General features: G+C 39.4%; 4 protein-coding genes across 4 annotated transcripts; 3 read left to right on the top strand and 1 right to left on the bottom strand.

Annotated features, from left to right (window-relative positions):
- Positions 1–1264: 1264 nt before the first annotated feature.
- LOC136259614 (WD repeat-containing protein 76-like) lies at positions 1265–4630 on the top strand. Its single transcript, XM_066053091.1, has 12 exons — positions 1265–1426; positions 1503–1598; positions 1649–1701; positions 1750–1891; positions 1944–2042; positions 2466–2506; positions 2555–2702; positions 3364–3620; positions 3664–3765; positions 3816–3974; positions 4022–4178; positions 4369–4630. Exons 1-12 carry the CDS (start codon positions 1352–1354, stop codon positions 4519–4521), a joined length of 1482 nt encoding a protein of 493 aa, XP_065909163.1. The 5' UTR covers positions 1265–1351; the 3' UTR covers positions 4522–4630.
- LOC136259613 (protein NEDD1-like) lies at positions 4560–8500 on the bottom strand. The gene is made up of 13 exons (XM_066053090.1): positions 8247–8500; positions 8108–8199; positions 7931–8053; positions 7747–7887; positions 7297–7526; positions 6833–6921; positions 6686–6783; positions 6511–6640; positions 6176–6467; positions 6000–6123; positions 5566–5636; positions 5447–5513; positions 4560–4727 (listed from the first exon to the last, which is right to left on the bottom strand). Exons 1-13 carry the CDS (start codon positions 8395–8397, stop codon positions 4608–4610), a joined length of 1728 nt encoding a protein of 575 aa, XP_065909162.1. The 5' UTR covers positions 8398–8500; the 3' UTR covers positions 4560–4607.
- On the top strand, positions 8483–10255 carry LOC136259616 (collectin-12-like). The gene is made up of 5 exons (XM_066053094.1): positions 8483–9017; positions 9328–9356; positions 9404–9544; positions 9719–9976; positions 10026–10255. Exons 1-5 carry the CDS (start codon positions 8567–8569, stop codon positions 10203–10205), a joined length of 1059 nt encoding a protein of 352 aa, XP_065909166.1. The 5' UTR covers positions 8483–8566; the 3' UTR covers positions 10206–10255.
- Positions 10256–10309: 54 nt separating this feature from the next.
- On the top strand, positions 10310–22287 carry LOC136259615 (uncharacterized). Its single transcript, XM_066053092.1, has 5 exons — positions 10310–10857; positions 11200–11222; positions 11278–11421; positions 14133–14396; positions 21917–22287. The coding sequence occupies exons 1-5, from the start codon at positions 10389–10391 to the stop codon at positions 22109–22111; spliced, it is 1095 nt and encodes a 364-aa protein (XP_065909164.1). The 5' UTR covers positions 10310–10388; the 3' UTR covers positions 22112–22287.
- Positions 22288–22639: the final 352 nt, after the last annotated feature.

Here is a 22639-nt window from a genome sequence, read left to right as displayed (position 1 = left end):
GAGGTATACGGACAGATTACTGCATTTCTGATTATAATGTGTAGATAAGTTTTTATCATGGCCAGCAGATTCTGAAGCTTTATTTAGAAATGTTTAGCTCTCTGTTGATTCAATAGCCTATTTCTACCCTCCCGTATGTTATCCCATTGGAGTTCGTCACACCACATATGATCATTCTGGAAGTCCACAAGGTAGCTAGTAGATTATGCTATTGCTTTGTTACCCAAAACATGCCTAGAAAAGGAGTGGCTGAGACAAAGAATATACCATTGATGATCACAATACAAAAACATAGATGAATACTTGGATACACACATGACTGCTCTATTAAAGTTGATGTATTCAAGCTCAAGCTTTTTATTGTAATATTTACTCCACTCAGTAAAATTGATTTTCAGTGGAGCCCTGCACATATATATACATACACAAAATATTAACTACTGTACTAATATTACAAGATTACACAAAACTCAACTAGCTATAACACAAAGGCAAACAAAATAAAACTACAACACTACCAAAAAAAATCAAGAATTAAAATTTTTAAATGATGGCAATGTGGCAGTCTCAGAAACAATTGCTGATAAAATGTTCTATAAGACGTGGCAGTCCCTTGATAAATGAAACTCTTTATACCATAGTTGTTAAACACTCTGGAACAGTGGTCCCTCGATTATCCGAACTCATTGGGGGGCCCTGAGGGTGTTCAGATAATCGAAAAGTTCGGATAATAGAATCCCATCAGTGCATTCATTAATTTATATACAGAGTCCTGTACAAATAGTCTAATAGAACACACACTTTAGACACTGAAAATACTCTAATAGAACAGTCACTTCCATAGTTCGGATAATCAATGGTCGGATAATCGAGGGACCACTGTAATCACTGCAACCTCCAGCATCCATGCAAGCGTCATGCAGCTCAAATAATTTTGAGCCCCCCGGATTTTTTACCTTCCTCCATCTCGGCTTTCAGTTTGGATTACCTTTTAAAGCTCATACATGTGCACACACGAACACACACTATAGTCTCGCACGCAACCCCCCCCCCCCCCCCCTTCTTCCCAAAAACACACACATACACACTACACCTATTTACAGAACTGTTAACCACCATCTTATTGGATGTATAGAGTCTATCAGCACATTGCTGTCTTTCCAATATAATATAATCATAATAATCATAACCATAACCTATAGCATAGATACTATACTAATAGTATCGTATCTATGCCTATAGCTACACACCGCAGAGGATTCAGTGACAGAGCAAATATCCGGATATTAACGTAGCTCCGTGGACTACCGATTTTTGATTTGACACGCGCGAACACGCGGTAAAACCCGCCATGCCCAAGACTTTGACAACAAGAAGTGCAAAGAAAGGATTCAACCATTCTTCATCCAACAAGGAAGTTGACTTGGTAAGTGTTAAACAGGTAACAAGGCTTTGTAAGATGTGACGCAACACTGTCCATATATGTCACTCTCATTAAACAGGTTGCAGAAAACCAACCACTATCAGAATATGAACTTAAACGCCTGAAAAGAATAGAAGAGAACAAGGCTGTACTCAAGTCACTGAATATCATCCAGGTTGGATAGTAAACACTGCTCTGAATCATGTTAATGATGTGTTTGGTTAGGCCAAAGAAGAACTAAATCAACTCCAGAAGCGTAAGACTACAACTACTTCAAGGTGTGAACCATATCCCCTAATAAGTATTAACATGAATTGTGTGGGCAGGCAAGTGAAGTCAAAGGTAGTGAACCCTCTACCAAGTAGGAGATCAGCCAGGTTGCAGGAACGTCTGAGCAGTTATGTCGAAATTCCGGACAACTCTTTTTCCCATCACTATTCTGCACCATTAGGATATGCTGATGAGCATGTTAGTTGTGTGCTGTTTGTGTCATGACCATTTATGGTCATTTACGTTATAGCCTTCCAAACCAGATGGACCTATTGACATTGTATGTGTTAGTGAGGTAGAGCCTGAAAATGAAACTGCCTTCAAGACAACTTTTCTTTCTGCTCTTAAGGTATGTGGGACAGTGTAACATGATCCATCTGTGGACATTGTGCTAGGGCACATAATAAAAATCCTCAGAAATCAAATGTGTTTTAAGTTTTGTAAGTCAGTTGTGGCTTATTTGGTATACACTAGACTTCATATTGCTAAAGTCACCAGCTTATAATTGATGTTATGATGTGTAGGAGAGTTTGTGTGGAACATGTACAATGTGTCTTCAATGAAGTCACAACTATAATTTGTACTACTTTGTTTTTGTACATTTCAACAACATAATAATTATACTATGCAGTAATAATGCACACAAATATATACAATTATTAGCAATTTATATTCTCAATGTTCAATTCTGTACAATGCAAGAGTATGTTTGTAAATTACACTTATCCTACAGTGGAGTTATATACAGGTATTACATATTGTTTCCACTTAGAGCCCCATCTCCATCAGTGCTGAAATGAGGAAAGAGTTCAGGTGAGGTCTTGCAGTTGTGTTTGACGAGCTGTAATGTTCACCTTGTAGTGAAGATGTGGATCTGAGCAACTTGGAGATCAATCAGATTGAGAAGGTGACAAAGGACAGAATATTCTCACTGGCTGTTGCTCCAGCAACTGAGAAGACATTTGTTCTAGCTGGAGATAAGTGGGGAAAGATTGGAATATGGGATACAGTAAGTGAAGTAGTGAGTCATGTACAACACCCCTGAGGGTAGTATAGTTTATTTATTTACCTATACTGTACAATTTCAGAAATGAAGAAAAATGTACAGACGAATCACAAAGAAAATAATAATTCAATACAATAAGTAAATTATAATTTAATTATAGTTTTACTGTATGATCCATGCATAGTCTGAATGAATTCGCCAATAAACACAGAACGATCTCATAAACACTAAACTTACATGCAACCTTTTTTTATAAAGGTTGGATAAAGACTGCATGTTACTGGAGGATAAGTCACCAGTCTGTGATTTTTTTTCTTTATAGATTCAACAGGCTTTATGTCAAATTCCCTGACTTAGGCTTCTCACTGTTTCCTAAGATGTAGCACTTGTAAAATAAAGTTGTAGTGGCTAGTGGTAATACAAGATCTCATGTGAAATGTACCTGCTTGTATTGTGTTGGAACATTTTCATATGCAACTTGGCTAATATGGTAGTGGCTATGTGTGGTTAATATGTGCCAGCAGCTGCAAGTGATGTGACTACAACCAGACCACAACAGTCAGGTGACACTTCAATAGAAAACACTTGACAGTGATGTATGGGACTGCAATTTTTATGTGATTAAGATGAAAAACAATCTATTATATGTTCTCTCCTGTTCTAGGAAGGAGATGACATACATTTGTATGAGCCTCATTCTAGGCCTGTATCAGCCATTGTGTTCAACCAAGAAGAAAGCCTTACCAAGTTCTACTCTAGCAGCTATGATGGAACTTTGAGAGCCTGTGATTTAGAGAAGGGTGTATTTGATCAACTGATCAGACTAGACTATGCCATGACAGCTTGCAGTGTAAGAGGCCGGAGCTTGTTGGTCGGCCTAGAGGATGGATCAATGATAACTGTTGATTGTCGTCAGCAAGTGTGAGTATGTCGGGTTATGTCGTAACTGTGATATTGTCCACAGGTCTAGCAATCAAACTTGGAAGAATATTGCTCACAAGTCCATCAAATGTGTCAGTGTTAACCCAGTAAATGATAACTACTTTGCTGTGTCCTCATCTGATAGGTTTGTGTGTGTGGTGTGTGTTTGGTCATCCATTGGATGTAACCCTGCAGGTCTGTTGGAATATGGGACATTCGTAACATTAGAACAACTGGTACCCCCAGAGCCTTAGTACAGAAGATCAACACATTTCCCCGAACAGTGACCTCAGCTAAATATAGCCCCATCTCTGGCAACAAGCTCCTAACAACTTCACTAGATAACCAAATAAGGTAAGGTATATATTTAGCTACACAACACTGGTCACAACAATTCACAGGGTATACAGGTCAGATACACCAGGAGGCCAACTAGCAGTTGAACATCAGTTCTACCACAACAATCACGTTGGTAGATGGCTGACTAACTTCCGTGCTGAATGGGATCCCAAATGTGACTTCAGATTTGTGTGTGGTAGTATGTCCACACCTAGACAGGTACACATCTGTAACTTTATTATTATTAGGTTTGGATATTTGCCAGGTATTTACATAGATGCAACAATTCAAAGTACAGTAAAACAACTTTGTTTACTGTGCAATAGTCACCCAAACATTTACTGTTGAAAATTTAACACAAAAATATACATTGCAGTATTATAATTGGTATGATGTGTACTCCCCTCAGATTGATCTGTTCTCAATTTGTGGTAATGTCCGATCGATGTACAGTGTTGTGGACGAGGCACAGACCTCAGTCTGTTCCCTAGTGAAGTACCACCCAACCCAGCATGTCCTCTTTGGGGCTAACTCAAGTGGGAAAGTGTTTATTTGGAAATAAACCATCACAAAATGATACTAACCTAATGATTTAATCAATTATGTTATCCGACATTATAATTATGACATTTCAAAATTTTCATTTTACTAATACAGAGTTTTTAATCTTGTGTTCTCTTGTTGTAGTCTGCGGTTTTCTTCTCGTAAAGAATTGATCTCATTCGTCAACAGTGACTCAATTCTATTAAGCTGTACTTGTTGTTGATGCTAAACAATAAGATATTAAGTAGTTACTATACACAAATAGTTGTGATCAGTTCAATAACACTGGTAACTGTACAGTCAAGAGAGTACAGCAAGCGCAGGGACTTCATTTTGTGGATACTTTGTAGTTAACATAACATGCAAACATGTCCAGTAGGTATGAGAGTGTCAACCACCTGTGCTCATCCCATTGTATGTATTGCAGAGCTGAATTAAGCTTAAGTGAAGTAGTTTTAGTACAGCCTTTTCTTTTTAGTCCTAGAACTAAACTATAATTCCATTACAATCTATTTAAAAAACTGAACTATACTAGAAAAGTGTTGTTTTTAAGTTTTTGAACAAGAACTAAACTAAAATTAATAGCTTTACAGTACCAATACTCTAAAACTTTTAGTGCTGCAACTGTTGTTTGAGATTAGTAGGAACCTGATTGGTAAACTGACTAACTGGCACATTAAAGCCTGACTTTGAAGTACATATTAACAGATTATAGCTTTTGTAAGAACAAAGGCAACTTTCCGTTACTAGCTCAAGTGGTTTGTGACAATTCAACAACCATGGAAAGAATATTTTCTTCTGGTGGAGAGGTGACAAGGGGGAAACAAAACCGAGTGACAGACAAAACTTAGAGAGGTCTTCTTAGGTTCTACTTCCCAAGGTTCAAACCCAGTGTGATTAATGTATTTCATAGTATATGAATTACATGACAACAGAATACTCACTCCTTGTACAGAAAGTTGTCTTAGAAAATCAGCATACATGTAGCGCATGTCTCGATGTAATGAGTACCTATTATGTGGTAATTGTATAATGGAGAGTCACTCATAGTGTTGTAACTTACTTTAATTCTTCCATTGAGTCTTGTACAATATTCTCCAAGAACTGAATATGGAAGTTGGCAGATGGTTGAACCTGTAACACACCCAGTAATGGCCAGTAGGGAGTGGTAATTTGTTTTCAAGGTAATTAAATAGCATGTGCATGGTACAGTGAAACCTCACTTTAACTTGGTGGCCAAACATGTAAGTACTTCATAACCTACACCTCATTATAGTGACCATGTCAAGTAGGTCCCAAACATAGCTAAGGTGTACTTCATGACCTCATTAATAAGACCACCTCATTATAGTGACCATGTCAAGTAGGTCCCAAAGTGGTACTTCATTCAGACCTCATGTACAAGGTTACCCATTATCATAGCCATGTTTTTGGACATCAGTGTAATAAACTTTCTACCATATGATAACTGCACACACAACACAAAACTCCACTCACTAAGCCACTGTCAGTATCTTCTACTGCTGTTGTTTGTACTGGGGGATGATGAGGAGCTAGTGTAGTGACATAATCAGATGATGGTGGTAATGGTAGTTCTATTGATTGAGCAATCATAGTCTCCCTGTACACAATACACTACACTATCATATGAGAGAGAGAGGAATATACTGTACCTTTCCTCTGTTGAAGAATGAAGACTAACCGAGGAGAGATCTTGTGATGAAGAAGCCACGCTGGTAGTGCTGCCAGTACCTCCAGTAAGAGCAGCAGTAGTTGTTTGTGATTCAGTAACTCCTGCCGTCCAAGAGCTAGCAACCAAAAGTGGAGATGCATCACTTCTGTGCCCTTTCATGGTAGGACCGACAGCAGCTGATATTATGGGAGGCTGAGATGAGTCACCAGGAAGTGGACTGAATAAATCTGATGTGAACTGTGGCCGGGGTACAGTGCTGGGAGGAGGTGTGACTACAGAGCAAATAAGACAAGCTTCACAAAGAACGTCACTCACTTATTGAATGTTCTGGTATAGTTGATGTAACAGGAGATGGTGTTGGTAACACCATGGGAGTAACAACAGCAGTTGTACTTCTGACAGGAACAGAACTAGTTCGCTTTACTGAGCTATGTAGCCTAGTAGCCTAGAGCAGCAAATAACATGCTGATCAATGATGTACACCCAATACCTTGCTAGGTAAGGACAGACAGGTCACTTGAGAATCATGTGCCTTCACTGAAGCATACGGTGTCCCATGTGACCTCATATCACATGCATAGATCATGCCTGTTACATGACCCACACCTCAAAACTCTCTAATAGAATATACGCTTACCATCACTTCCCCCAGCCACAATTGTCTTGCCATCTCTGATCATTAGCAATGAACTAATGGGTCCTGGCAGAGGTGTATCAGACACAATCCTATGATATAACAGAAGTCACCAGCTACCACTACTAATTGTACACCCATTGAAAATTCCTTTAATATGCAGATGAAATGGTGCATGAAAATGTCAAATGCATGTCAAACATTGTATGAAATCTGCATGAAAGAAGTTCAACAACATGAATTATTCATATGTTTAGTGACAGACCATAGGAAAAGTATGCTATATGCTAGAAGCATGCATTATGATACCGGGTGGGTAAATGAGTCTCAACTATAAGTTAGCTAAAATGAAACTTGTATGCTTGGGACTTGCCAACTACGTATGTGGTCATGCACTGCTACACACTGAAACAGTTACAGCACATTAACACATCTATCATACTCTTAACACAGTCAGTGAGACTAACTTTCTACTAATGACGTCATAGAATACAATACGGCCATCCAGGCCAGCACTAGCTAGTAACATATTGTTGAATGGTGAGAAGCAGGTATCAGTTGCCTTGCCACTGTGAGCAGTTTTAAACCCCACTAATAACCGTAGTGACTCAGCACTCCATAGTGACAGCATTCCTTTCACTGTTGTAGTAGCTAACAGTGACTTCTCTAATGGAGAGAACCTCACTCTGGTAATGGCCTGTGGTATATATGAAGAATATTACCAATATGCACACACAGATAGATAGGCAAACACACACAAAAGCAAAGCCTCTGGCAGCCGTGTGAAGCACAGCTATAGATTCCCAGCACTAGGGTACTATAGTTGGCGCAGGTAATATAACAACCTACAATAGGACTGTGCAATGTCTTGTGGATAAACACTGTAACAACACACTAGACTACACACACAAACACACCTGTCCATTGGCATCGCTCAAGCTAGCTAGAAGTTGTGATGAATCTTTTCTGTGAAGTAACAGTGTCCCGTTGCTACTGCCTGATGCTAGGTAACTATCCTTACTATGTACTGACAAACTGGTCAAGCCGCTGGAGTGGCCCTATTAACTAGTGACATTAGCTAACTGTACTAGCAACACATACTTTATATGAGCGAACTATATTTCTGTTCTTCAGGTCCCACAGATGAATCAATGACTGTTTTGACCCAGCAACTAGGTACCGCGATGAGCTGAAGAATGAGGCACAAGTATAGCCAACATCTTCCTGTGACAAGCATACAGATGAAGCATGATCCATCAATAATATCACCACTACTACCTTGTGAGAGTATAGGTTAGGCTTCTCTGTTGAGCCATAAGTTAATATTGATATTTCCTTTCCTCTTGTATCTGTACTGGCTATAAACTGGCCTGTAGAATGATTCAACTGATATTTCCTTAAATATGTATGGAATTACCATTAGAGTTCCAAGATAGGGAGCTTAGCTCCACTTGGGTGTGATGGGGAAATGGGTTAGCTACCGACAACTCAGCGAACGTTTTTAGATCCCAGAACTTCACCACATCACTAGAAGATGCGATACAACTCTCACCAACCAGCTCAGCCATAAATTAAGTCACTTTCCAAAGAGGAAATCATCGTAGAAGACTAGCTATTCTATATAATGCTCACACGTATTTACCACCGAAAAAGCAGGGGGTATTCCCTTTCATAACCGGAATGGCGGGCAATCAATCAGGATAGTATACGGTAAATTATCAAAACGTGAAGAATAGTATGGCGAACGATTCTTTACATTTAACCCCGCTGGATAGACAAGGAATAACTAGTTTGACTTCAGACTCTGTCACTGAGACTTCCATGATTGATGCCGACCCTACAATCTACCAAGGCGCTCAGAAATCTCGCTCACCATCGGGAGACTACCGCCAACAAAATGTCAGGACCTCAACTAGCGGTAGTGACATGAGAAAAGAAGAAAATAACTTATTGTATGCACAAACTGGCTCTGGTACGGCTATACGCCACCCAACTGTCCGCAGTCTATCCTCTAGTAGGCGGGAAATGTACTCTATGGACACACTTGATGAATTATCCTCATCTTCCTCTAAGTGTCATAATCGTTGTTTAGCAGTGTTACTAGTGATAACAGCCATTGTGGCTATAGCTGCAGTAGCTGTAGCAGTGTTAGCTTATATTGATGAGGATGATTGTACTTGTGACCAGTGTAAGTGTGTATTGGGGTGGAGCCTGTGTTGTGTGACATCTGCTGCAGTCATGGTCAAGGTGGTATCTAGGAGAAGTAGTCTTGTGTGTGTAGGTGTTCTAATTGAGAACTCTTTTGGCATCACTATTAATCATTTTGAGGTTGAAGAATACTTTCCTGTTGTAGTGGTTTTATAGAGGTTTTATAGTGACATGATTTCAGACTAGTCCATTCCCTCATTTCATGATACCCATGTGATATGTAACGAACCATCTTATTTGTGCGATGACATTGTCCTACCATAAATACTACTATTGTTTTATTTCTATAGCTACACTGGCCCCAACATCAGCAGTAAATGTAAGTAACCCTACAACTATTCACTGTGGTTATATGATGTTGTGTAGAACAATAGTGAAATAATGATTCAGTCATTGAGTCAGACCATCACTCAAATAAATAGAACAACTGAAGATTTATCAGTGAATTTGTCCATTTTATTGTCGGGCCTCACCAATCTAACTACAGAACTTGACATCAAACTTATGGTAAGGATTGTGTAGGGGTGGCATGGTGTATCCCCATCTTCTGTGTGTTGTTTATACTTGTTATAGAAATTGAATGTTTCAAGTATTTGTTACTATAAATAGTACTTAGGAGGACTGTAATTTGTTTTGGTATGTTGACATTTCAGTCACACAAATGTGTTGTCTTCATAACAGAATGCTACAGGTCTGCCAGGACCACCAGGTGTGCCAGGAATACCAGGTAGTATTGGATCCCAGGGTCTTGATGGTGACATAGGGCCAACTGGATTGTCAGGTTTTAATGGAACTACTGGTCCAATGGGCCCACCTGGAGAGAATGATACACCAACATTTAATAATGTGAACTTGTTTGATAATTGTTCATTTTCCAAACTGGGAGGCAACAATCCCTGTTCTGGACTTTGTACCACATCCTTTGACCCTTTGCAACCAGTAAGATATTTCTTTTTTTATTTTTCTTGTTATTTTTGTGTGTTTGCAGAATGCGATAGTGTTAGATAGAGTGTGTGTGGTGACTACAGATCAGTCAGATGCAACAGCTACATTTATTCGTGTTGATCCAAATGAAGTGTGTGATTGTAATGTTCCAACTGGTACTGGTATGTGCATTGCTTTTCAAGCAGTTTGTTCTCCTCGTAACCAATCAATTCTTTTTACATAATATATTGTGTTTTACATTTTAAAAAAATGTACATCAATTTGTTAACCTTTCACAGGGCCTGGTAAGCGTTATTGTATCTGGTAATACTAAAATGAACCGCGCACGGGTCTGGTATTCTCACGTGATTTATCATTACAGCCGCATAGTGAATGAATCCCCAAGCAGCACGCGGTATTCGCGAACATGAGTAACGTACAATTAACTGGAGTACATCGCAACGATAACTATCGTGGCGGTAAAGAACTAGTGTTTGAGCAAAAAGGAATCACTGCAGACAGCCAAACGTATGGCACGGCAGACCAACAAGAGTATACAGTACCTGGACCGCGAGACCAGGAAGAACACCAGTATTCTGTGATTGGAACAGAAATGACACGACAAAACTCTTCAAGAAAAGAGGCGCAAAACTATCTTTACCAAGAGTTCAAAGCTACAGATACTGCGCGCCACCCCAGTGTGGCACCACAAACATCAAGTAGATCTGTGGAGTCAGTACTGTCAGTGGAGTCTATCTCAAAAACTACAACATGTGCTTGCACACTGGGCCAGTTCTGTATGTACATGTTCATCCTTTTTGTACTGTTATTGAGTGTAGCCGCGTTGGCAATTGGTGTACTGGCTTTGCTAGGCAGCGATGATTGTTCTTGTGATGGTAAATTATGGATTTGTGTGTGTCTGTTGTTTTATTTCCAGAGCAATGAACTGTTAGTGTTTGTTATGCTTCTGTTGATTTTATTACCATTTAGGGTAATTTTTGCCCAGTGACAAAGTTAGATTCTTTTAATTGTGGGTTTTCATTTTATTGAAGCCCTGTTAGCCACTTCCTATTGAATGTATTTGGTTTCTTGTTAGTAAATGGTACTGTGGTCAGACTTGGCTAAAATAGTTTCTCATTATCTTGTGAATTCATTTGTACCTGATTGTAAATATGTGGTATAGAGGTGGGTGGGTGTGTTATATTGTATCATGCTTTGTTTATGTTTTCCCTGCCCAGTCTCATCAACACCAACCACAGAGGTAATCAGTACACATGTTGAAACTAGTGTCAAGTGTTATGCTGCTTCTCCCTTAGCCTAATACTGCAGACAGGATACGAGAATTAGAGCAACAAATTGCTGCATTGAACACAACCAACTTAAATCTTGCTGCTATGTTGTCTGCAGCTATGTCCGATCTCTCCAATCTAACAACAGAGCTAGATAATACAAATTTTACGGTATGTTTAGTGTCAGAATATGACTTGTGCTTTTTGTAGTGTAGTGAAACTCATTTAGTGGTCACACCGTTCACTGATAAGATCAGTCATAGTTAAGGTGTACTTCATGACCCCATTAATGAGTATTCACTGCAATGCTTTGTGCTATATCATAGCTGTACAACAATTTATGAGGTAGCAAACGTGCTTTTTATGACAAGTAGAGTATATATGTAAATTATGAGTTTTACATCAATACCCAAACTATTTCTACTAGGGTAGTGTACCAGAAGGTGATACTTCTCACACAAAATGTGTACTGCAGAGTTGTGCATGTATGTGTAGATGATGGTTGGCTACCCAGCACAGAGTCTCTGCGAGAATTGTAGCACATTTGGAACACTAAGATTTCACAGAGCATTTCACTCTAAGAATGCACATTCCATATAAGTATTACTATTCACAGGATTTTGGTGCTTTTAAGTGAAGGAATCCAATAAACTGAATACCGAAAACCACTTATGTTGAGGTGGGTAGTCCTAAGTTAAAAAGTGATGGACTACTCTCTTAGTGGGGGCTATCTGATCATTGCTGATATCCTGCAAATATGCGAGTTATGAAATATTTATAATACCATACTATTGTTATGTAAACAGGATGTGTACACAAGTACTGTTTTGTTGCTTGTCTTGTGGTTCTGTACAAGCTATTCTCTATTATGGCCCAGATTATATTATATTGTACTTTGCGTGGGATGATTAAAGCGATGCTGTGTATCGTATTGTCCATACAGTACTAATCAACTGCATAACTGTACTGTATGAGTCATACAGTACAGTTATGCAGCTAATTGGGCAAATACAGTACAGTTATGTGAAGAATTTATGTAAGGAATGTTACATAAACAACACTAAATCGCTAAAACCAGCCAAACTAATCCTACGAGTTCGTTCTACAGCTAGAAATAGATTGTATAAACACTTACTGATCATCTGATCACAAAGCTTTTTAAACAAGACTCCACTAAGACAGCACGATTGATCATGTGCGTGACATTGTAAATCGCTAAAACTAGCCAAACTAATCCTATTAGTTTGTTCTATGGCTAGAAATAGACTAGTTAAACACTTACTGATATCCTGATCACTGAAAGTCGCAGCGGTTTGAGTACTAGAGAAAATCGCTCCGAGCCAGACGACCAGGAAGTACAATATAACAGTTAAGCACTGCCTATGCTTGTGTGTATGAAAAATACAGCACTCGGGGGGTGTCTTGAGGCAAATACAGCACGAGGCAAAGTCGAGTGCTGTATTAGCCTCCTGACACACACCCCTCGTGCTGTATTTTCCATACACATGCGCGGCAGTGCTTTAACTAACATAAAGGTGGTAAACTTGTGCATAAGCCCCTCACAAGCCTGGTGAATTCAAAGAAGGATTTAATGAGCATGAACTCATAATCAATGATGTTTTAAACATACAGTGGGACCTCTCTTCACAAACAAGGACACAATAGAAAAAAACCTCCACAATAAGGACAAAATTTTGTTGAGAAAAAAAAAACATGAAGAGTGACAGTGTTCAGTGCCTTTTCTGCTATTGGACAGATGCAACAAGGATGTAAGAAATGTGGAATTGTTCCCTAAAATCTCAGATACTTGTCCTGAGAGGAGATTTGTGAATTCCAGGACTGTAAAGAGTAGGAGCCAAATTATCATGACTCTTATAATCAATTGTCAATTGCATAGCTCACTGAAGATTAGAAATGAGACCAAGATACTCTAACATAGCAGTCACAGCCACATGTGTGTATCATAGCTACGCTATATCAAAAAAGGATCACAATTAATTAGAAAAAATGAAGTAGGGTTCTAGCAATAAAAAGTAGTAAAACAAGATGGTGGCTATTACAAGATAGCTAGTTGGAAAATACCTGCTTTGTTTTATAAAATGCAAGCACTGAAAACGCATAATCCAGTAAACTGGATCGCATGCATCCCTTGTAAAACTAAAGTCCATAACACAGAAATGCTAAAACTATCTAAAAACAATAAACACCATCTTACTCACCATTAAATTTTGGTTTAAATGATCCCATACTTCGTTGCATTCATCCAACCCAGAACTTCCTGCTTCTCTTTGAAAGAGCAAAAGAACAATCCCTCCATCTTCTTCACATAACAATGTACAAATGGCCATAACTCGGCCGTACTTCATCGTATCGACTTGTTCTTGATATCACGTTGCTCCTCACATGATGACGATTCAGTTGATATATACATATCACATGATTAAGTCATTGTCGGATGAGCACAATGACGATACGAATACAAAAGGACACAATGATTCAGCACATCGTAGTGGGTGAGTTCCTTGTTGTATATTGAAAATTTTTACACAGTTAGGTAGCTTATTCTTTGCCAATTAATAAACTCTATTTTTCTAAGCAATCAGGCAAGCACTTCATGAGGTATGCCTGTTTGTAAAACCACCTATGTAAATTGGCAAAAGTATTGTGCATTTTCAATTCGTTTTTTTATCAAATCCAGTTTTCTGGATTATGCGGGTTTAAGGGTTAAAACAGATGGTCTGGTATAGGGATTTTCCCATGTAGCTATGTTGTAATAGCTATTCATTATTGTTACATCCAAATTAATAATTTTAATTGCACTAGTAGTGTATATTTAATCCCAGCCAGTGTATTATGGTGGCTATGTTTTGTAATTTCATTAGATGGGACCTGCAGGTCCTCCAGGAGATGAGGGTGCACCAGGGTTAAATGGTTCTACTGGACCACCAGGGGATCCTGGCTCAATGGGATTGATGGGAGTAAATGGAACAATTGGACCACCAGGACCACCTGGTATAAATGGGACTTCCCCTGATCTTAGTGGGGCAAGGCTATTCCAGAATTGTGAAGACAAGAATGTAAGTTGTTCCAGCAGTATATCTAATGGAGTGGACCAGTCCTGCACTACACCAGCAATACCTGACAGTGTAAGTCATAAATTGGTTGGTTAAGTGGTAATTACTTCATTTAAGTTCTCAATAATGCTAATAGGTGTTTGTGTGTGTGGGCTAATATCATTGGAAATGTTAATTATCTCACATAGAAATTGACATTAAAGAAACCTACAATGCTAACAACATTATTATTATATCATGTTGACACTCGTGGTATCTATGTCTATGTTGTGACATTCTTTTATGTCACTAAATGTTTACGCCATATATAGTGGCCTGGATGCTTGAAACAGATCATCTGTACCAGGAAAAACTTGAGAGGGAGGCTTAGAAATACATATATAGCAGGGATTTTTCTAGGGGGCATTTTGCCCCCCTGAACTCTGCCTCAACCAGCCCAATGCTGAAACAATGATAAATTGTGACTGAATTTGACAAAACAAGGCTTCGACGCACAAAGCTTTGTTAGGAGATATGGTGATTTTAAGGAATCATTGTGTAATAACTTCCCAGTGCCTACTGCTGTGCAAACAAAATTTGCACCAATTGTTCATCTGTTCACTAGCTATCACTGAGTGGGTGTATACATTTCTGATATCCAAAATCTGCCCCATTTTGAGCAGCTTTTTTCGAGCGGGTAATAATATCACAGGTGGTAGTAATAGGGTGGGAGGGTGGGGGGTGGACGGTGGTCTTAATATACGGGTATAAAATGAAGTAAGAAGACGATTGGAATCCAGAGGCCAAGTTTGGGTTCTCCATGGCCCTCCATGGCCTTCAAATTACTCCAAATTGACTGAGAACACTATTGGCGAGCTCTCTGTGAAGTCCCAGCTCACTACACACCATTATCACAAAGCCATGGCCATTTAATGGTGCCAATCTCACACTCGTGGCTTTGACAGGGTTGGAAGAAAGCTGCTACAGAAACCAGACTTGCCAGTGCTGAAGGAAGTACAGTGTGAAATATGATAGTGTATTAGACCAGCAATCCATTTCTGGTAAAATCGTAAGTTTGATTTTGTGTGTATGGAAGCCTTGTTATGTGAAATCCGGTCACAATTGATTTGAAATCATAAAATTTAGTTGATGGCTAGCTAGCTACAATAAAACGAATTTAGCCTAATTTAAGTTCTGCCCTCCTCAATTTCTGAAAAACTCGGATTGCCCCCCCTGAAATTTTCTAGAAAAATCCCTGCATAGTAATGAAATAAGGAAGGAAACCTAGACTTGTTACTATATACTAATGCACATTTACTGTAGCTTGTCATAACATACCCATGACTGAAGTAAAGATAATGTCCACAAGGGCAGGTGTAGGCGACCTCCCTTGTTTCTTTTTATTTCTATGATCTCTACTTGAATATATCACTTCTGATTTTTCGAGTCCTTCACATGACGACTGTCCCAGTCTGCCTGGATATTCTACACTCCTAGTAGATGTTCTGCTTGTACCTCCTGATGCACCACAGGTCCAAAAGGAGCTGAGAGTGACTACCCTCATCCTATTCAAGAAAGAAATGGCTGTGACACTGAAGGAGCACTGCAATCTCCTTGCTGGCTGAGCGATAGGACTCTAAGGCAGGAGCATAGCTAGCTTTCTGGATTGCATGGGCACAAAGTCCGGCTGTACCCATGTGAACTATTTAGCAAGAAACACAAGCCCATCTCTGTGGACTCTTTATTACACATTTGCTTTGAAAAACTGTTTAAAAGTACATACATATGCCTAGCTAGCTACTATACACTGCTGTTTGTACAGCTTAATTAGACTAAGATACTATTGCATGAATAATATAGAAGCTAAAACTAAGCAATGATGGACTAACTTAGCCCCCAGCCCCATTATTGGACTTCTTTTTCAATCTTCTGTCTGATATAGGCATAATTCTTCATAGCAACTCCAGCCCCAGTATTGTTACCCTTTTCACTCTTTTGTCTTCTCTACTTGCACACACTGAGTGCTTTAGCATACTTCATAACCAACATTGAGAAGCTTGAATAAACAATGATCCTCCTTAGTCCTTACTCCAGTCAAAGACGGGCACCACAACTGACTTGGAATTGGCTTTTGTCCATCTTTCATTAGTCTATACCATTAGACATCTACCAGTGCTGTTGTCCACTGAGCGGATTCACCGAATTGCAGCACATGTTTGATCCTTGACCCACGCTCAAATCTTTAAAAAGTTACCACGTGCTGCTGGGCATTACATAGAAGTTTACTAAATTAACTGAGGAATCTTGGCATACGCAATTTTTGGTTATACTATTATAGCAATTGTTGGAAAGTATTTACAAGATGCTCCAAAAGATAGCAAGTGTGCATTTTTAGTTTATTAATTACGGCAAGAGTATATAATAGAAACCAAGAGTATCGAACAGGTGTATTACCCATGATTAATGATTGCGTAAAGTAACACGGATATTTCAGTAATTGTTTGTTTTCATTGCCATTAAGGGTTGCTGTGTTTAGCCCAATTTGGCCTCTAAGCCAAGCGAAAACATGATAGCACTAAAGGGAATTGGCTAATGTTAAAAGTTCTGGCACTGCCAAGTGGGTCCCTGAAGGCGTGACAACAAACTCATTTGTGCAACCATTGTTTTAGCGAGCTGGAGTTATCTTGGGTCCTTACTACACTTTCTTTGTACAATAACTGTTGAATACTTGGTTGAATAGCACGGAATACTGGTGAACGAAGACCCGTTGCCACGTACGCATTTCAAATTACCATTTCACGTAAACAAACAATTACTGAAATATCTGTGTTACTTTTCACAATCGTTAACCACGGGCTAATACATCGTTCGACACTCTTGGTTTCTATTAATTACGGGTATGCTCAGATGGGTGCCACTATTACCAGGCTCGCTACCTGGGCACCAGCAATGATTACCCAGGCCTGTGCTGACTTCCTGAGTGCTGAGAGCTTCTGAGCGAGAAGAGAGATCATGAGTATTCCAAACTCCAGCTGCTACAAAGGAGAAATGACACTCTTGTTCATATTGATTAGGAAACCTAGGGAGAACAGGAGATCCATTGCCATCGCACGTGTTCCCTTGCTGTGTTCTTGCAGTTTGCCATCACCAGTACATCGTCCAGGTAAAGGACCATTCATACCCCTAGCCTCCTCAGTGTAGCCACTACTGGCCTCATGAAAGTACAGGGCATACTGCTCAACCCAAATGGTAGAACTATGAAATGCTAGAAATGATCCTTCCATCAGAATCTCAGGGTGTGCCAGGTGGATGGGAACAGCAAGGTATTCATCTTTTTAAAGTCCAGCTTCTGAATCAGTCCCTTCACTGACCTTATGGATTCCATCTTGAAGTGGTGTTTGGCGATATGTAGATTTAGTGCATGTAGTTTATTACCAGACGTCAGGACCCATCTGACTTGGGGACCACAAAGATTAGACTTACAAAGCCCTCTCTGTCTTTTGCAACCTGGGAAGTAGCTCCCTTCAGTGCCAACTTGCTAGACAATACCATCCTTAGTGCCTAGGTGTGGCTGGCCCCCTCTTAACTGAGGCAGTGGGGGTGCTTGAGAATTCTTAACTTTTGTAGCCTGAGCACCAAAGGGTAGCTGGTAACTCTTTCCCAATTTGGCATAAATAGAATTATACATTGTCCCACTGACTGCATGATGTACAGTGGTGAGTTGCATGTCCAGGCCCAAGATCTGAAGGTCGGTTGAGACTTACAGGGTAGTTACTGGTGCTTGCAGTTGGGTTTGTAAGTGGGGGGCAGTGCCAGTTGGTGGAAATGAGGATGGGTGTCTCTCTGAGGAGTAGGGCTCATCTGGTAGCTGGTCGTTCCCTTCTGAGATAACACTGGTTGCATGGGAGGGGGGCTTTGCCCTGCCTGCCTCAGTATGACAAAGCAGGGCTTCCTCAAAAAAACCAGTAAAGCTTACACTCATCTTTCCACTTAGCAGATAGTTCTGCATTACTCGCTTTCCTAGCACTTTCACCAGAACACTCTCCTCTGTACCTTCCCTGCAATGGTGAATTGGAATTCATCACCAAATAGTGCTTTTGTGTAATCTTCGTGAATAATGTACTTTTCCCAGGATGAGTAAATTGCTTAAGACCTTAGAGTGTCTCTTCTCAAAAATGAACTCTGAGGCATTCCCTATAGGTATAGCAAATTGTGCGCTGGATAAACTCCAGCACAGCACTACAGGCACTGAAGCCTGCAACTCCGGATGCTCTAACATTCCCTCCTCTATTGGCTCCTTCCAGAATAAGGTCAGCAGGCAAGCAAACACTTAAGGCAGGCAGTCCCAAGCCAGAATGCGAAGCTATGTCCCGGGACCATCCTTGTCCAGATGTAGAGCCATAAGGTAGACAAACATGTCAAAGACTTGGCTGAAAATTGTTTTCCAAAACAATATGACAAAGAGATGTTGCTCATCCAGAATGTCATTCTCAGTTGTATCTCAATTTTACCGATAACTGATAATGCATATCGGTACCAACATTTATATTGGTGCACCTGTAAAAAAAAATAGTAGGATGTTAGTGTACATCCTTGCACACAGACTTAGCTACAGCATTCTTAGAGAATGTGTGCTGTGTGGAATTATCCGCTTTAGGTCTGCCTGGTGAAGCAATCGGCTTTTGGTTGTCAATGAGGCCCATCTTGGATGAAATCACTGATATGTATAACATTATTATTATTATTAAACATGCACCTTGTGTAATCACTTTGTAACGATCATTCAGTAAGCGTAGATCGCCTGCATTACACACCAATCAAGCCTACATCACGTGATATGCAAGAAAGGTAAGTACAGCTAGCATGCTAACGTACGCTAGTGCAAAATATCGCCTTACAGTGACTAATATAATGCTCAAGCCCTTTCAAAGCTGGCAAGAAAAATTCTACTAACTCCGCACCCATCAAGCCATTACCATAACGCATGTGCTTGACATTGGGTATAGTAGCGATGCCACGTGTTAAAGCAGTTATTTGGGAATACTTTAAAATGTCTGAGCACAACCAACGTTTCGCAGTTTGCCAGTGTTGCAAGAACGATGTATCCTTGGTGGCCTCACAATTAAAACTTTTAACACTTCCAATTTAATAAACCATCTGAGGAGGGTGCACCCTATAGATTTCAAAGACTATGAAGAGAAGAAGGTGCAGGAGCTGAAAGAAAAAAGGAAGCAGCTGAAAAGAATACGTGGATGGATCCAAAGGAAACAGGAATGAAGCAGTTATCACTGGCAGAAACAGAGGCAAGGCCAAAACCATGGGACATTAATGATCCTCGTGCAATTCATGTGCATCATAAGATAGCTGAAATGATGGCTTTGGATATTCAATCGTTTCAGACAGGGATTTTACAGAATTGCTTAAGACCTTGGAGCCCAAAGACACATTGCCAAGTTGCCGCTACTTTACTGAGGATGTTGTCCCTGGTATTGCAAGTGCTATCAATTCAAAGCTAGCTGCGGCATTAAAAAATGTAACATATTTTAGTTTAATCACTGATATTTGTAGCACCAGCTTGACCAACCAATCGCTAATAATCCTCACTGATCATTAGTTAGAATGAAAAAAGCAGATTAAGCCCAGAACATGCAGAAATGTTCTTAAGTAGTAAGTACAACAAGTAGTGACAAGTACACAAATTTTTTTTTTTGAATTTTCAACTAGAGTATGGACCATAGCACATCGATAAAAAGTACTGAAGCAAGCTGGAGTAGTGCATGATATTAAATCACAGTAAAACGAGTGTTACTGTGCTCAAGGTACCATAATGGAAATGCACAGTAGGAATATAACACTTATTGTTTTACTGTGATTTAATATCATGCACTACTCCAGTATCTTTTATTGATGTGCTATGGTCCCTACTCTAGTTGAAAATTCCAAAAAATTTGTGTAATTCTTTGTTAACTTTTTTTACAAGTAATCATTGTGACTGGTGAACCCATGCATACCGCATCTGAAATGGTGCCAGCTATATTATCTGAAAAGTAAAGTATCCATTACACTTCGTTGTCAGCTATGTTCAACCCGTTACACAGCATTTCGAATCAAGAACTGTTCAAAAAGCACCTCTGCAATCCACCCATAATGAAAGAAATGGTGCTGTGTCCCCCAGTTATATCAACTATCGTCTGAAAAGTGAAGCATCCATTATGCTTCATTGTCGGCTATGTTCAACCTGTTACACAACAGTACGAATTTAGAACTGTTTGAAAAGTACATCTGCAATCAAAGTAGCCACTATGAAAAACACGGGCAATTTCTGTTATGAAGGGAAGCCATCATGTGCTACCACCAAATCTACACTTTTCACTGTCAGCAAAGATAAATGGGACACAAAGAAAGACACTGGTAAGTCCATGAAGAATGTATTGTACGTACTGCGGTATGCCAAAAGGTACCTCTTGGGTCGAAGCGACGTTGAACAGTGAAAAAATCAAGCCTGTAGCCTTGACCGTTATCGAGTTACACTTGTCTGAAGGCATCAGGCAGGCAGGCAGGCAGGCAGGCAGGCAGTAGAAAATTCCATAATTTTTTAATATATTTTTTTAATTCCGTAGCAACTTGCTGAAAGCGTTCGGGTTGATCTGAAAGCTTGTTTGGGCTTAGTTTTACCTAACCAATACTGTCTCATCGTCATGGGAAATTGAGGCTGGTTTTGGGGGTGATGTTATTTTGTGGGCCACGTCTACTCCTTTGTGGTCCCTACTATACAGTATTATCGTACTGTATGATAAGCATTTAGTTGATTAAACAAACAGTAAACTTCTAGCAGTTCCCTATTGGTATTTATAGCCGGCTTCTTGGGCCGCACGACACACTACCGTGTGTCTTGATCACTCAGTTGTTAATATCTGTATCAGAATCAGTAATTTTGTAGTAAATATATCAGCTTTCGGAAAATTAGCAAATTTCCATATTGGTGCACCTCTTACCCTTGAAGTAGCTGGGGGAGAATCATGTGATGGACTTTGACCCATCCTCTCTCATTGAACCTAAAGAAGGTACATGCCACAATTGATGGCTATGTACTTGACTGCTTCTCAGAGACTGGTTGAAAACCAGGCTGAGATAAATATCTTGTTCTGTTGTCACTCACTACCTCTCGATGAGTCTTATTTGTCTTTCACCAAGGAGTTTTAGAACCTATAATCTCTTTTGGGGAACTTCATCCAGGGTGTTCTGGATTAGTGACTGGTCTAAATACCTGGGTGGGTATACTTTGAAGAAGAATGTGGGATCTATATAAGGATCTATATAAGGCTTTCTCACTTTAGATATGTTTCTGGTTTGCTTACATTTAGGGAGAATAGGACTGGTGGTGTTTTAGTGCTTCTTAGATATTTACTTCAGTGTATTTAATAAGGTTACTTCTCAATTATTAGCTGGGAAACTTTGTAACAATTGTGTAATTAATGTGTCAAATTAATGGTCATGTGTAGTTTTAGATTTTGCACAATGTTAATGTGTTCCCATTAATCTTGGAAGAATGTTTATGGCTTTGTAAGGAAATGTGATTGCTAACTGTGTTTACAAGTGTCTTTGTTTTGCAGAACTCCATGCGTATATTTGGTAGAAGGTGCGTAACTGAATATGATGGAACGCAAAGCCCAAGAGCAACCTCATATATACGATCTGATACCACTGGAGAAATGTGTACTTGTACTTTGGTGGGCACAAGTAATGGATTAACTTGTACGTACTACAGAACTGAATGTCCACTACTGCAGCAAATTATCTTCAACTGATATATACTTTTATTGTTTACTTTGTAACATGTTTCTTTTCAGTAAAATAAATCTTTTATTATTAGATACCATGTGTGTGTATCATTGAGTAGCTTATCTCTTTGTACAACACTTTATTACATTTATAATATCATATACATACAAACATGACACTGATTATGATTACAGTCACTATACCAGGCTGAATGTAATGAAATACTGTTTGTTGCTGCATTGGATGCCTGTATTTGTGTATTGTGTTTTGCTATTTAATGTGTGCAGTCAGCATTGATTAGGTATACTTGTGCCATTCAATGGCATATCCAGGATGGGGCAATGCCCCTCTCCCTCATCTTTTAAGAGTCACTTGTGGAGGAGCTATAGTTACTTCTGATTAAAATATCCCTCAGGCCAAAATCAGTTAATAAAAATTCATGAAACGTGCATTTTGGGTCATGTGTGATTCATGTGCATTTATTATCGTGGATTGCACATCCGTTGTCAAATTATTTTTGGATTACACCAAATAGAATCAAATGTTAGGACTTC

The sequence above is a fragment of the Dysidea avara genome, chromosome 7 (genome assembly GCF_963678975.1).
Source record: "Dysidea avara chromosome 7, odDysAvar1.4, whole genome shotgun sequence".
Classification (NCBI taxonomy): domain Eukaryota; kingdom Metazoa; phylum Porifera; class Demospongiae; order Dictyoceratida; family Dysideidae; genus Dysidea; species Dysidea avara.
Note: the sequence above shows the minus strand (reverse complement) of the source record. Positions and strands in the feature narration are given on the sequence as shown.

What these genes read in the sequence shown, in the direction of transcription:
- LOC136259615 (XM_066053092.1), top strand. Translation starts at nt 10,389, where the DNA reads ATGAGTAACGTACAATTAACTGGAGTACATCGCAACGATAACTATCGT. An exon ending in CATCAACACCAACCACAGAG is followed by an intron (nt 11,223 to 11,277) that starts GTAATCAGTACA and finishes CTTCTCCCTTAG; the next exon opens with CCTAATACTGCAGACAGGAT. An exon ending in TAGATAATACAAATTTTACG is followed by an intron (nt 11,422 to 14,132) that starts GTATGTTTAGTG and finishes TAATTTCATTAG; the next exon opens with ATGGGACCTGCAGGTCCTCC.
- LOC136259614 (XM_066053091.1), top strand. Translation starts at nt 1,352, where the DNA reads ATGCCCAAGACTTTGACAACAAGAAGTGCAAAGAAAGGATTCAACCAT. An exon ending in CTTTTCTTTCTGCTCTTAAG is followed by an intron (nt 2,043 to 2,465) that starts GTATGTGGGACA and finishes GTTTCCACTTAG; the next exon opens with AGCCCCATCTCCATCAGTGC. An exon ending in TCACTAGATAACCAAATAAG is followed by an intron (nt 3,975 to 4,021) that starts GTAAGGTATATA and finishes AACAATTCACAG; the next exon opens with GGTATACAGGTCAGATACAC.
- LOC136259613 (XM_066053090.1), bottom strand. Translation starts at nt 8,397, where the DNA reads ATGGCTGAGCTGGTTGGTGAGAGTTGTATCGCATCTTCTAGTGATGTG. An exon ending in CCTATCTTGGAACTCTAATG is followed by an intron (nt 8,200 to 8,246) that starts GTAATTCCATAC and finishes ATCATTCTACAG; the next exon opens with GCCAGTTTATAGCCAGTACA. An exon ending in GACAACTTTCTGTACAAGGA is followed by an intron (nt 4,728 to 5,446) that starts GTGAGTATTCTG and finishes CTTATTGTTTAG; the next exon opens with CATCAACAACAAGTACAGCT.
- LOC136259616 (XM_066053094.1), top strand. Translation starts at nt 8,567, where the DNA reads ATGGCGAACGATTCTTTACATTTAACCCCGCTGGATAGACAAGGAATA. An exon ending in TGATTGTACTTGTGACCAGT is followed by an intron (nt 9,018 to 9,327) that starts GTAAGTGTGTAT and finishes TTATTTCTATAG; the next exon opens with CTACACTGGCCCCAACATCA. An exon ending in CCTTTGACCCTTTGCAACCA is followed by an intron (nt 9,977 to 10,025) that starts GTAAGATATTTC and finishes GTGTGTTTGCAG; the next exon opens with AATGCGATAGTGTTAGATAG.